At 43.7% G+C, this 15,205-nt stretch overlaps 1 protein-coding gene across 1 annotated transcript; it reads left to right on the top strand.

Annotated features, from left to right (window-relative positions):
- Window positions 1-9,273: 9,273 nt before the first annotated feature.
- LOC100704730 (E3 ubiquitin/ISG15 ligase TRIM25-like) lies at window positions 9,274-14,435 on the top strand. Its single transcript, XM_025904976.1, has 3 exons — window positions 9,274-10,072; window positions 10,415-10,849; window positions 14,374-14,435. The coding sequence occupies exons 1-3, from the start codon at window positions 9,958-9,960 to the stop codon at window positions 14,433-14,435; spliced, it is 612 nt and encodes a 203-aa protein (XP_025760761.1). The 5' UTR covers window positions 9,274-9,957.
- The last annotated feature ends 770 nt before the right edge of the window (window positions 14,436-15,205 follow it).

Raw genomic sequence — 15,205 nt, 5'->3', positions numbered from 1 at the left:
TAATAAACTGGTTTTCAAGAGTTTCAGATTATTCAATTAACTGGTCAAAATCTACAGTTCTTCCAATTAACTGCTCCTTCCATAATTCTTCTTCTGCCCCACTACAATCTGGAAATTTTAAATATTTAGGTATTAATGTCTCTCCTAAGCTTTCAGACTTAACTAAATTAAACCACATCCGACTTCTAAAGAAAGTAGAAGGTGATCTGACTAGATGGAAATCTCTACCCATATCACTCATGGGAAGGGTCGCCACTATAAAAATGATGATCTTACCAAAAATAAATTACTTATTTTTAATGATCCCGAACAAACCATCACAAGATTGGTTCAGATCTCTGGATTCATATATTTCTAAATTCCTTTGGAAAGATAAACCCCTGTGTATCAGCTTAAAAACGCTTCAAAGAACCAAGGATAAAGGAGGATTAGATCTGCCTAATTTTCAACAATATTTCTTAGCCAACAGGCTTCAGTACATCTCAGGATGGTTAAAACGTACCTTCTTAGATGAGCCCTGGCTAGATGTTGAACAGGCACTATGCAATAATCTAGAGATTTCAGACCTACCATTTATCAGCTCTAACATCAAAAGACATGAATGCTTCAAAAGCATCAACATCAGCTCTTCTCTGACAGCATGGTGGGAGTTTCTAAAAATAACGGAGTCTTCATTAATCCCATGCAAATGTACACCTATCTGGAATAACCCTGACATATTACAAAACAATAATATGATTAATTTTCCAGAATGGAGTTGTAAAGGAATTAAATACTTAGAACATATATTAGAAGGAACAGACTTTATTCCATTTGACAGACTAGTTATACAATATGGGATCAACAAGAAAAGATTTTTAGAATATCAACAAATTAAATCCATAGTAAAAAAGAAATTTTACCTCAGTCAAGTTGAATTGCAAACACCACCAAGCGCGGTACATTTTCTTACTCTTAAATCCCCCAAATTATTGTCTAAAATATACAGAACACTTTCTAAAATAGATTAATCAATATCCCTTCCTATTGCAAAGTGGGAAGCAGATTTGTCAGTCGGCTTAGACCAAAACTTCTGGTCTCAGATATGCTTAAAAACCTTTAAATTGATTAGAAATCCCAGTCTGCAATTAATACAATACAAAATACTACATAGAGTGGACTATACAGGTCATCGGATGTTCCAGATGGGCTTTACATCTTCTAACAACTGCTCACACTGTCAAGGCAATACACCAGACAATTACATCCACGCTCTTTGGTTCTGTCCACCAGTGCAGAAGTTTTGGCACGGGGTATGTGAAGACTTATCAAAGTGTCTGAAATGTAAAATTCCAACCTCCCCTTTAGTGTGCTTGTTGGGCAAATTGGATGATGTTACTACAGAAACTAATACAGTCCACATGGTTTTTACTGCCCTATGCATTGCCAAGAAAACGGTCCTCATGAACTGGAAAAATAAAAATAATCTTAATTCTAGCCAATTTAGAAACCATCTAATAGATCACATTAGTCTCGAGTAGGGCTGTTCGATATAACGATATATATCGGATGACAATATAAAAACGTCTATCGTTTCATTTTACGCTATCGTTTGTTTCGTGGTGTCGCAAAATAAACTGTTTACGGCAATATTTTTTCATTATTTTGATGGTCACTGTAGTGGCTATATTAATTTCCTAAAGTTCTCTCTTTCTCTTATATTTAATATAACCACACTACAGACGGACAAGCGCTTGTTTTTATGCGTTGTCGTTAGCAACAACGACGGTAAAACCACCTCGTGTCCACTTGTTTATTTTCCACATAAACCTTTCACAATAAAGCTCAAGATCCTGTTGAGACTTTTCAAAATAAACTGAATCACGTGAAAGATGCAGAGTATTTACGGACAAAAAGCAAAAAAGAGCCGTTGGGTGCTAAAAAAATAAACCTTAGACTCAAACGTTAGAACAGGCTGTTCCCCGCAGCACGCTGTGTAATAAATACTCACAAAGAAAACGTCGGCCGTTACAACCTATGTCTAAAAATGTATCGTTTCATGCATCAGTTAAAACACTCGACTCCAGGTATGCGACGCCCAGCTGGAAACACTTCACGCAAGTCGAGCTGCCCGACATTCACAGAATTTACAGAAAATGTTACATTTTTGTGATTTATATCGTTATTGGATGATAGATGTCTTAATATCGGGATATGAGATTTTGGTCATATCGCACAGCCCTAGTCTCGAGACAGCCTCTGCCACCACGTTAGATCAATCCCTCTGGGCTCCTTTGATCGGCTCCATCACCTAGCGGGCGTGGGGGGTCGTGGTTTGGTCCCGCCTTCGCCATTGTGGTTGATGTGGAGGTAGGGACAGGCTTAGGGCGTCTGGAGGATCCCTAGGGATGTTATCCCTGGAGGGCTTAACCCAGGGGTTGCGGTCATAACCTGGTTAGTGGCTCTGGTTGCTCTTAGAGGGTGTTCTCCTTGTGGCTACGTGCAGCAGGGCTGGGGGAGGGTCTGTGCTGGCGGATGTAGGTTACTGGCCTGGTAGCCTGGCTGCCCCTGAGTGGATCCGGGGCAGGTGTGGGGGATGGGGCTTGGGGTTCGGGGGTGCTTCGCCTCCATGCTAGGGCTCTGGCTGGGCCTTGGGGCTAAGGTCCTTGTTGGTGTGTCGCCGAGGTTGTGGGCGGGTGGGTGCACGGGGGCTCAGCCCTGGCGCAGGGGGCCTCTGGCGCATCGGCCTAACTAGGGGGCTCTTCAACTGACAGGGAGTTTGTTCCATCTTTGCAGAAGTCCACTCTGCAGGTGAGGGAGAGTCAAAAGAGAGGTGGAGAATAAACTTAACCTGGGTGTCTACTGTCTTTTGCAGTCTGGGAGATGATTGAATGTTAGGGTGGGTACAGTTTCCTCTGCGGTGGGGTCGGGTGGACTGCCCCGGGTCCTGTGGGGCTGGGCGGTCCTGCTGCCGTGGGCCCCGATCTGGATGGGCCTGGGCTCCCTTGCCTTGGTGGGTGCCGAAAGACGGGGGTGCCTACTGGGGTCAGCGGGGGAGCTGGCCCCAGGGAGGGGCATCTTGCTCCTCCCTTCTTTTCCTCCCCATCCCCGTCTGCCTCCCTCTTCCTGCTCCAACCCACCCACCCACACAAGTAGGGCCTTGGGGTGCGGGTGTGTCACCAGGGTGCAGGGGAGGCACCCCCCCCCCCTTCTGGCCACCTGTGCCTCAATTTTATTCCACAACTTAGACATCCACATTACTCACTCTCTCATAACACATAAATATAGGGCCTTGAGGGTGGGCATGTTAATGGCATCCAGTGGACGGTCTGTGTATTCAACCCCACCTCTGGCGCCGGTGCCCACCTCTCAATTTTAAATCCATGTAGACATTAAGGATTCTCGTGAGGGGCCGTGCTAACACCTGCTGCTCTCTGGCAGCAGCACCATGCTCTCCCGTGTTTTAAATGCACCTTAGAACAACATGCAGCAACACTACACATGAGCGAGAGGAGGGAGGTTTGGGGTCTTCACACACCCCTGTTCTCTGCTGGCCATCGGTGCGGGGGGCTGGGAGGAGGTGTTGGCCGTCCGATTGGGATCTGGGATGTGGGGCCTCCCTGCTGCTGCGGAGCCTGGGGCGGTCTGCTTGCCTCCACCCCGGGGGAAAGGGTAACATCTCCTGGGTCTAGATGCCGTTTCCCCCTCCAGGGGCGAGGGTACCTGGACCTGGGGTATAGAGTTTGTTTGGGGAGTGTGATTGTGTGTACAGTGTCCATGTATGTCTATCCCTACGTTGGGTGAGTGCTGAGTATTTGTATATGTGTGCATGAGGGTGGGAATGCATGTTTGTGTCTGTGTGTGCCTGTTTGTCTGTGTTTATATGTCAGGTCGGGTCTTACACTCCACCTCTCTGGGAACTCCCAGGCCCTCCAAAGGCCTATCTCCCCTCACCACACTCCCTGCCGGTAACTGATGCCCTCAGAGGTCGGTGCGTTGGTGGTTCTTGATGTCCGGGGCTGGGCGCTCAGGTATGTACCAGCTCACACCCGGTGACTACTTGGCGGGGCCTGGTGCCTGTTGCTCGGTTAGGCCTCTTCCGGGGCAAAGGGGGCCCTCGGGTCTCCGGTCTCTGGGCCTGCGGCTTGGTTCACTCTGGCACAGCTAGCTGCCGGCAGAGCCGGTGGGCACGCCAGTCCAGCCCCCTCTGGCTTCTGCTCCGTGGCTACTGGGTGACCCATCATCTGGAGCTCTCCTCAGCTCTTCCCAGGAGGGTGGCACGGATGCCCCTCCGGTGGTCCTCCTTGGGCTTTCGCACTCTGAGGCCTCTGGATGTCTGGAACCTGGATCTCCTCCATGCCTGCTTCATGCCCTGGGGGACAGGGCTATGGCTCTCTACATCCTCTAGCAGATCGTTACATGGGGAAACCTTTGAATACAAGCGCGCTGATCCACACAGGTGTGCACACGGGTGTTCACTGTTCATAGACATAAACTACACCTTTATTGGCTGCTACTTCCAAGCACAATGTGCGCTGTCAGTCCTGCTTGCTACACAACAACATTCAATATTTAATATTTACTGCTGTTTACACTTAGCTAGATTAACGTGATGGTGTTGTGTTTAGTATGTTGCTCTGTTTTTTTTTGCTTGTTTTCTTTTCTTTTTCTCTCAACAGGTGATCCAGGAGATTTTTTTTCCTCTTTTTAAGTGCCCTTTCTCACTGCCCCTCTTCCCTTCTGTTTTTCTTTTCCTTCATCTTTCTTTCTCCCTTTCCTATCCCTCAGTCATGTCTGTCCCGTCTGTAACAATTGAAAATAAAATAAAATTAAAAAAAAAAAAAAAAAAAAAAAAGTATATGTGAGGGGGCAAACTCCTCAAGATGGGTGGTGACCATGGTGGCCATTTAGAAGTCGGCCATCTTGGTACAACTTTTGTTTTTTCAATAGGAAGAAGGCCATGTGATACATCAAACTTATTGGTAATGTCACAAGAAAAACAATGGTGTGCTTGGTTTCAACGTAACTTTATTCTTTCATAGTTACCTGTGATTAACAACTGTGTTAATTAACTCACAGCTATCATTCACAGTTCATGTCATTAAAGGAACCCTCTGGAGTTTTCATGTAAATAAAAGTGAAACCACTTATAAAATGTGTTCAATGTGCTGCCCATTGTGTTGGATTGTCAATGCAACCCTCTTCTCCCACTCTTCACACACTGATAGCAACACCGCAGGAGAAATGCCAGCACAGGCATCCAGTATCCGTAGTTTCAGGTACTGCACATCTCATATCTTCACACCATAGACAATTGCCTTCAGATGACCCCAAAGATAAAAGTCTAAGGGGGTCAGATTGGGAGACCTTGGGGGCCATTCAACTGGCCCACGACGACCAATCCACTTTCCAGGAAACTGTTCATCTAGGAATGCTCGGACCTGGCACCCATAATGTGGTGGTGCGCCATCTTGCTGGAAAAACTCAGGGAACGTGCCAGCTTCAGTGCATAAAGAGGGAAACACATCATCATGTAGCAATTTCAAATATCCAGTGGACTTGAGGTTTCCATTGATGAAGAATGGACCCACTATCATTGTACCCCATATACCACACCAAACCATCACTTTTGTTGTTCCAACAGTCTTGGAGGGATCCATCCAATGTGGGTTAGTGTCAGACCAATAGCGGTGGTTTTGTTTGTTAACTTCACCATTCACATAAAAGTTTGCCTCATCACTGAACAAAATCTTCTGCGTGAACTGAGGGTCCTGTTCCAATTTTTGTTTTGCCCATTCTGCAAATTCTGTGCGCCGATCTGGGTCATCCTCATTGAGATGCTGCAGTAGCTGGAGTTTGTAAGGGTGCCACTTGTGAGTAGCTAATATCCGACGAAGGGATGTTCGACTAATGCCACTCTCCAGTGACATGCGGCGAGTGCTACGCTGTGGGCTCTTGCTGAATGAAGCTAGGACAGCCACTGATGTTTCTTAATTAGTGACAGTTTTCTTGCGTCCACATTTTGGCAAATCCAACACTGAACCAGTTTCACAAAACTTAGCAAGCAGTTTGCTAACTGTAGCATGGGAGATGGGTGGTCTCGTAGGGTGTCTTGCATTGAAATCTGCTGCAATGACCCGGTTACTGTGTTCACCAGATATCAACACAATTTCGATCCGCTCCTCACGTGTTAACCTCTTCGACATGTCAATGGCTGTGAACAAAGAGAAACTTGTAAATAACTCATGAAAGATTAAAGTTACGTTGGTCACCACCCATCTTGAGGAGTTTGCCCCCTCACATATACTAATGTGCCACAAACAGGACCTTAATATCACCAATCCATCCCATGTTATTACGGTGTATCCATATAAATGGCCCACCCTGTACACACATCTGGTCACGACAGTACGAAAAGACCCGTGACCACAAACACGGAATGGACTCAGTGGACTCCGACTTGTACATGTGGCAGCAGGCAGTGCTTTCCCTTCTGGAGGGCAAGCAGAGGTGGAAGCTGTGGCTCTACCCCAACTATGAGCTCTTTTTCCAATGTGACTCATATGGCTCTGGGGGGTCCCTGTTGACACCCTGCTCCTGCACCTGCTGTCTCGCCTGCACCTGAGCTTGTCCAGGAGAGTGGGCATCACTTGCCAATTTTCCACCTCTCCACTCCTCGCTAGTCCATCTGCCTCTTCACCAGTCAGCTCTCCTGCATCGACGTGGCTAAGCAGCTTCACCTCGACAATGTCCTGTGGTTTGCCGGAAGTTTCCTGTGGTGTCCAGCTAGCTACTGCACACTGTGCCTGCTCCTTGGGTGAGTACAGCCAGGACCCAACCTCTCCTTGCACCCTGCACCTGATCCGAGGGAGAGAATGGCCAGCCCTCAACATGAGCTCCAGCTGCAGTCCAGAGCCTGCTGGGGGCTCTGCACAGCCCCAGCCAAAGCCACTTGAGCCTGCTGTGAGCACTGCACAGCCCCAGTCAGAGGTTTCTGCACTGTCTGGTCCTGCTTCGTCCAAGCCAGAGGTCCACACCAAGCAGCGCCACTGGCCATCTGCCAAACCACACTGTGGTTGGCCACCTGCCAAGCCACCCAAGGCCTTCGTCCCTGTTGTCGCCGGCTACCTGCCAATCAACACTGGGGTAGGCTTGCCAAGCAAGCCACCTGAGGTGTCCCATCACCTCTGTCGGTCGATGGTGGCCCCTGCGGCCAGCCTGAAGATTAGCTCTGATGCTGGCCCCGCGGCCAGCCTGCAGAACTGTTTCTTTTCTGCTGATGCACAGGTGCCGGCCTCCTGACCTGTTAGTTTTTTGTTATGGATCCTGTTTTCTATCCTTTCATTATCCTGTCTTTTTAAGCCCTCAGTTTGCCTCCGTTTCTGGTCACTTCGCCATCAACTCCTTGTGTGTGTTTTCTGTTCATTTAGTCATTTGTGTTCCATTCTCTCAGTTTCAGTCAATAAAATGGTGCAAATTCTCAGCCAGCCTGCAAGTCCTTCGTTTGGGTCGTCTCTCTCTCTCCATTCTCCACACACCTGACCGTAACGACTCAGGTCAGAGTCAAAGCTGAACACAGTGAGTAACTAGAGCTGGGCGACAAAACGATAACGATATGTATTGCGAAATAACCTTTTCTCGATAGGAAAATTAAACTATTGCGATAGGCCTCATCTCTCTTGTCCTCTTAAAAAAAAAAGAAAAAAGAACAGCCAATCCAAATTAAGTAGCGCAGAGCCGAACCAATCACAGCCGCAGAGTCACGTCACGTGACTTGTTACGTACAGCACAAGCGCCAAGGCGGACATGTGTATTTGTTTTTGCAGCCGTGCAGCCCGGGTAATGAAGGAAATGAGTGTGCCGACTAGAGAAAAATCAACCGAGAGCGTGACCGAAGGTTACCGAAGAAAAAACAGATGATGGTTCCAATGCCGGAGAGCTTGTCGAACGGACGGGCCAGAGAAGTTCCGTAGTGTGAAGGTATTTCGGCTATTTTAAGTCTGACAAAAAACAGAGTAGCGCGCACTGTAAATTGTGCCAAAAGCAAGTCTGGAAATACAATAAACCGGTGCATGCTCAATCTCTGACTGAAAGCGCTAATTCGTCATTCGGCTTTTGTCAGACTAAAGTAACTGTTAAAACTGTTTGAAAAGCTAAGCTATACAACAAGGAGAGATTGAGAATTTCCTTTTAGTTCTCAGTTTATTTGATATTGACAAAAGTTAGTCAATTTTGTCTGTTCTTCTGTAAAACGACCTAAGATTTATTTTTAGAATTAATATTTTGTTTCTAAGTGGAATTGACAATTTAGTAGTCTGTTTTGTTTGTTCTATTTTGAAACTTAAATGCTTTAGCGGCTGACTTTTGTGTAGTTTGCAATATTTGCCTTTATTTATCTGAAAAAGTCTCATGTTCCTTAAGTACATCTACCCTGTTGAACTTATTATGGGAAATAAATATTTTAATTAAAACAAGCTGCTGATTATTTCACATTTTACTTGTGAGCAACGGCACATTTAAATCTTACAAATATAGTTATTTGGCTTATATCGTGATATGGCCTGTAAATGGCCTGTATTTATATAGCGCTTTAATAGTCCCTAAGGACCCCAAAGCGCTTTACATATCCAGTCATCCACCCATTCATACACACATTCACGCACTGGTGATGGCAAGCTACATTGTAGCCACAGCCACCCTGGGGCGCACTGACAGAGGCGACGATATATATCGTTATCGCCTGAAATGAAAAAAAACATATCGTGATATGAAAAAAATCTTATATCGCCCAGCTCTATGAGTAATCTTTAATGTTTAAATGACTGCTGTTCAAAATTTGCTGAAAGTGCAATTAGTGGTAATATAGATACATTCATATGTTTAGGCTTATTCTACCATTTTATGTACTGTGATGACCAAATGAACAAACCTCTGCAGCATTATTCTCTTATATTATTGAAAGCAAAAAGATTTTGTTTTTACTGTTTATTTGTAGATCTCTATCACCCATTCCTCTAAATTGTCTCTGACAGGAACAGGTAGAAAAGGCCTTGTTACACTGGTCGTGAATACAGATCACAGTCCTGTAAAACTGAAGGAATAATGAGCAGAGGAAAGGCACTGCCATCCACCTGCTCAGTCTTGTCACAATGTCCACAGTTTACCTCCGCTATGTGAACAAAGCAGTTCTATTGCAGTCACAAACCAGTAAATGCTCACTGTTATGTGATATTTTATAGTCCTTGATAACAGTGACGCTGTAGGAGGCATGTGTTAGCCCGTCAGGCACTGAACTCATTTGACCCGACTTTGACCTCCCCAACATAAATTGACGCAATTGGGGTACCTAGAGGTGTCAATGTTGCAGTATGCTTGTGTGACTACTAGATAACTATAGGGGCAGTCCCCTTAAGGGAATGCCTGGAGCCTTTATGTGCCGTCAACCCCTGAGTCATCCCCCTGAGCTCTTCTGTTTTGGACTGTTTTTGTTCGAGCCCTCCTTCTTGGACTCCCCACCACCAGCCCGGGTTGGGTTGGTATTGGTGTTTCAGTTATTGTAATTATGTTCCTTGATTATTTTTCTAGTTTTGCTTCCCCTCGTCTCATTATGTCTGATTAGTCTCGGCTGTGTTTCCTCCTGTTCCCCATCCTCTCGTTATCCTGCCTGTGTATTGTAGTCCTCAGTCTTTACCTGCCTGTTGTCACATCGTATCCTCTCCGTGCTGTGTGTTTCCTCCATGCTCCGAGTATTTTCCTAGTTCTCTGTCCAAGTTTAGTTCCCTAGTTTTTATTTTTTAGTTGCTTGTTTCTGTTTAAGTTTTAATTGAGGAGTTTTTTTTCCAACAGATACTTTCAAGTTTACTTCCCCGAGTGTGTTGCAAACATAACAAGCCTGAGTTAGAAAAGAAAGTTGATAACCGCCGTCTGGGGTCAGACTGATGATTTTGGTTTTGTTGAGCCAGCTAACTCAAAGAAAGCATGGCTGTGCAGACCTCCGACCCTGGTATTCCTGAATTTTTACTGAATACTTTAGTTGGAGTTGGTTGGTGTTGGTACCAGGTGTTAGGTCAGAAGTTTTCACGCTTCATCACAGGTATTGCTAAAGTTTCATCGGTTTTACTTTGAAAATCTATTTGTGGATGTTGCTGTAATTTGAGCTGCCGTTAGATTCAGTTGTTAGCTTAGTTGCAGACAGTGCTGACTTTTACAGAAACTAGGACAGAGGACACAACAAAGTTTAAACTGATAGTAACCTGATAAATTAAATGTTATAATTGCTGCCAAAGTCCAAACTGCGCCTTTTTATCTGCAGTCTATATGAAACAGAGTCTGACAGCAATTCTTTGTTTGAGACATTCAAAAGTGCTAAGAGGAAAAATGGAGCAGAAAGAAGTTCAGCTGAATTTAGAGACATTCTCTTGTTCGATCTGTTTAGATCTACTGAAGGATCCGGTGACTACAACCTGTGGACACAGCTACTGCATGAACTGTATTGAAGGCCACTTTAATAAAGAGGACAGTAAAGGAATCCACAGCTGCCCTCAGTGCAGGAAGACGTTCACACCGCGGCCTGTCCTGGAGAAAAGCGTCATTTTAGCAGAGTTGGTGGAGGAGCTGAAGAAGACTGGACTCCAAGCTGCTCCAGCTGATCTCTGCTATGCTGGACCTGAAGATGTGGCCTGTGATGTCTGCATTGGGTTGAAGCTGAAAGCCATCAAGTCCTGTTTAGTCTGTCTGGCCTCTTACTGTGAGAAACATCTTCGACCTCACTATGATGCAGCTCCATTAAAGAAACACAAGCTGGTGGCCCCCTCCAAGAAGCTCCAGGAGAACATCTGCTTTCGTCATAATGAGGTGATGAAGATTTTCTGTCGTATTGATCAGCAGAGTATCTGTTATCTCTGCACAGTGGATGAACATAAAGGCCATGAAACAGTCCCAGCTGCAGCAGAAAGGACTGAGAAGCAGAAGGAGCTCAAGGTGAGACGACTAAACATCCAGCAGAGAATCCAGGAGCGAGAGAAAGATGTGAAGCTGCTTCAACAGGAGGTGGAGGCCATCAATGGCTCTGCTGATAAAGCAGTGGAGGACAGTGAGAAGATGTTCACTGAGCTGATCCGTCTCATCCAGAAAAGAAGCTCTGATGTGAAGCAGCAGGTCAGATCCCAGCAGGAAACTGAAGTGAGTCGAGTCAAAGAGCTTCAGGAGAAGCTGGAGCAGGAGATCGCTGAGCTGAAGAGGAAAGACGGCGAGCTGGAGCAGCTCTCACACACAGAGGATCACAACCAGTTTCTACACAACTACCCCTCACTGTCAGCACTCAGTGAGTCTACACACTCATCCAGCATCAATATTCGTCCTCTGAGGTACTTTGAGGATGTGACAGCAGCTGTGTCAGAGACCAGAGATAAACTACAGGACATTCTGAGAGAGGAATGGACAAACATCTCACTGACAGTCACTGAAGTGGATGTTTTACTGTCACCACCAGAGCCAAAGACCAGAGCTGGATTCTTAAAATATTCACGTGAAATCACACTGGATCCAAACACAGCAAACACACATCTGTTATTATCTGAGGGGAACAGAAAAGCAAAATTTATGAGTTATCCACTGTCTTATTGTCGTCATCCAGACAGATTCACTTATTACTGTCAAGTCCTGAGTAGAGAGAACCTGACTGGACACTGTTACTGGGAGGTGGAGTGGAGAGGGGAAGGAGTTGGTGTAGCAGTCGCATACAAGAATATCGGCAGAGATGGCGGCCTCAGTGAATGTATATTTGGATTAAATGATAAATCTTGGTCATTTTGTTGTGACACAAACAGTTATATATTTTGGCACAACAATGTCAAAACTCCCCTCTCAGGTCCTCGGTCCTCCAGAGTAGGAGTGTACCTGGATCACAGAGCAGGTATTCTGTCTTTCTACAGCGTCTCTGAAACCATGACTCTCCTCCACAGAGTCCAGACCACATTCACTCAGCCGCTCTATGCTGGACTTGATTTTTTGGATCATGAAGATACTGCAGAGTTCATTACACTGAAATAGACAAAAGCCACTGATGGACAGTTAGTTAAAATGTGTGTTTTATTTTCCACTTTCTTTTGTCTCCATCATTGTTGAGATGGGAGTTGCTGAGAGCTCACGGTTGTGCTGTTTTTACTTTGCACAGAGATCACCTGTCAGTCACACTGAATAGATGCTCCTTTGACCTTTTGTTATCTGTTTTCTATAATTTCCTAACATTACGTTTATATGTCATTTAAATGTTGTTCTTGTACTAATTAAATATTAAATATATCAGAAAGAAGTCAAAGTGGCACCAAAAAGTTATTTAACAGTAAATTCAGAAGGTCATATTTATAATAAAAAATAACCTTGGTTTGTAAATGTCAAAACAATAAAAGTATTGTTTTGGGAGAATAAACTCACAGATCAAATGTTAGATACTGAAACATTATTTCAGTCCTTCCATCATACAGAGTTATAGTAAAAATTTACCAGTTACCTGTCCTGAGTCTGACCGCTCTTACATCACTGTTCTTCAATAACGTCTTGTCTTCAGGCTTATAATTTGGCGAATTTGCAAAACATTTTGTAAAGATTGCTGGTATTTTTGTGCCCTTAAACCATGGAAATAATGATGAGAGGTGAATGAACGATCACGTTTCATGTTTTCTCGTTTTCACTCGTCTGTATTGAGTGTTACAAAAACAATACAACCCAAACCATATTCTCTCTGTCTCAGGACCACAGTTTCCAAACTAAGTTGCCCTGTTTTAACTGATGAGAGTATTTGGACGGTGCACAACTTGAACTGTAACATAAGGTAAATACATCTTTTTTAAATCACATGTTACCTGACACATTCACCGACTTTCCACAGTAATGAAATAATACTTCAAACGCGGTACATGTCTTTCAGTAGTTAACTTAAATACAGATAGTGGCAGAAAAACTGTCATTCAATAAGGCGGGACACCAACAAAGCTAGCTTAAACAGCAACGGAGTTCAGCTGAAACTTCTCAGCAAAAACTGTCCACAATTCATCTCTTTCCTTACAATAAACAATGATGAAGGGCTAACAGTTAACAATAACACGCCATTATCTGTGCATGCAGTTACCTTAAACAGGGGAAACGGGGAGGAGAGATGAATGATGATACTGACACAAAGCGCTGGCTTGTACAGAGTGAAGGACGAGAGGCGCGAATCCCCCTAGTGGAGCCCTGAGGAATTACCAATGGATCGACGCACAATCAATCCAGGACCATGTTCTTTCTTGCAACTTGAAGGATATTTCTGACACTATGTTATTTATAGAAGGCTTCACACTGTGTTCCTGCTAATATTAAATATTGTTCCAAAAGTTTTATCCAACTGTAGACAGATCTTTAAACTTTTACTTAAGTCCTGTTGAAACTGTTGTATTACAAAAAATATCACAAATTATTTCAAGTTATTATTTCAAGTTATAAAGCACAGCACTGAACTGAAACTGCACAGTTAACTTTACATCCTAAAGTTAACTGTGCAACTTTACAGCCTAACTGTAAGGCTGGGGTATATATTTCCTCATAAAAACCCTGCTCTTATGTGGAATGACTCAGGGTCCATTCTTGGCCCAGTATTTTTTTCTTTTTCCAATTTATGGGTTCATAAAACTATTATAAAAGTGACTAAATACTAGGTATAATTGGTATTTTTTGTCTGCTTTGGATTTTACCTCTACATTTCACCTTTAAAAACTGTTTGTCTTGTCTTGTTTGGTATCATTCTTTTCAGCACAACTTTACATGTTAAAATTTACAGTTATTTTTTCATTTTGAAATACTATATTAAAACAATTGATCTGAAACAATTGATCAGACAAAAAACATAAAACTCAATATAAAAAGTAGAATTTTATTCCACTTATAGGAAACACGGGTTTTTTCTAATCTTTCTTCGTAGCAAGCAGAGAATGCTTACAAGTGCTTCCCTTAGAAAATACATATTTTACCATTTCTTCCCACAGTAAACACAACGTTGGTATTCAGGAAAAAAAACATTGCGGATATTTGTAATCATAACTCTGGTTTTATGTGGCCTATCAACACAATTTAAAAACTGGTAGTTTGAAGTCCACACTTTTAACGCAGAAATGGACACTCAGGGTTGTCTTTGGTAGCATCTTGTTGCAATGTCATCTTAAATTGGTCATGTGATTGGTTTACCATGACTACTTTATTCTTCCTCAGCCAATCAGCAGCACTTGTGTAATTGTAATCTGTTGTGTGTGTAAACCTTCCTTAACTGGTTTGAGAAATCCTTTAAACCAGTGAAAGAAACATTGGATCACAGCTGTGGTTATTAAAGGAGAATGAACTTTGATGTCTCATTTGATTCAGTATCCGCCACTGAAATTATCAGAGGAGGCCTGAAAGGCTTGCACCAGCTGTACAACCACTGACAGCAGCCCATTCATTCATTTTCATTACTGACACTGGATTGCCCGATCAAATCTCTTAACTTCACCAGCCTGTCCCCAGCTTGTAGGAAAAGTTTAGTGTGGAAGAAGTGGTGAAAAGATGGAGCTGAAAAGCTGAGCGAAAACAATAAAAAGAAACTACAACTAGTAGCCAGACCTCATAGTCACAAAGCAAATCAAGGATTCAGGTTAAATGAGTGGCTGCTTTCACCATGACCCACTGCTAATTTTTAAAGTGCAGCATTTAATTATTGTCACATGCTTTTAAAAAGAACAATCACTGATCGTTGTTTTAAAACTGATAACTTAAGCATGTTGACTCATCTTCCTTTCCGCCTGCCTGGAGGCTCCTTTAACATGTCTCTCTGTCTCCTAACAAACCTTCCCCCTCTCATCTTGCTTCATCTTTGGCCTACAGTAGCACAGTTTCCACCAACACCCTGCTGGCCAACAGAAACTCATGCCTTAAATGAAATAAATGATATGGAGCACTCCAATCATGCTTTCAAAACTACAGCAACTGTTAAATAAAGAGGTGATAAACATGCCCCTGTTCCAGGTTCTTGTTGAAATGAATTACTAACATGATTTCCTCTTCACGTATGGTGATAGACTGGCCAAAATATTAGGAATGCCCTGGAATTTATGATGAAGGCAACAGTAAGTGTTGCTTTAAGTCAGGTGTATTCAACAAAAATAAAAAGACAACTTCTTAAAACAAAGGTTCAGATGATCAATATTCTAATTATTTA

The sequence above is a fragment of the Oreochromis niloticus genome, linkage group LG3 (genome assembly GCF_001858045.2).
Source record: "Oreochromis niloticus isolate F11D_XX linkage group LG3, O_niloticus_UMD_NMBU, whole genome shotgun sequence".
Lineage (NCBI taxonomy): Eukaryota > Metazoa > Chordata > Actinopteri > Cichliformes > Cichlidae > Oreochromis > Oreochromis niloticus.
The sequence above is the reverse complement of the archived record's forward strand: the minus strand, read 5'-3'. Positions and strand labels throughout refer to the sequence as shown.

Coding starts and splice junctions, on each gene's coding strand:
- LOC100704730 (XM_025904976.1), top strand. CDS start 9,958: ATGGCTGTGCAGACCTCCGACCCTGGTATTCCTGAATTTTTACTGAAT. Junction 10,073..10,414: donor GTTTTCACGCTTCATCACAG/GTATTGCTAAAG, acceptor CGATCTGTTTAG/ATCTACTGAAGGATCCGGTG. Junction 10,850..14,373: donor TGAGGTGATGAAGATTTTCT/GTCGTATTGATC, acceptor CATTTGATTCAG/TATCCGCCACTGAAATTATC.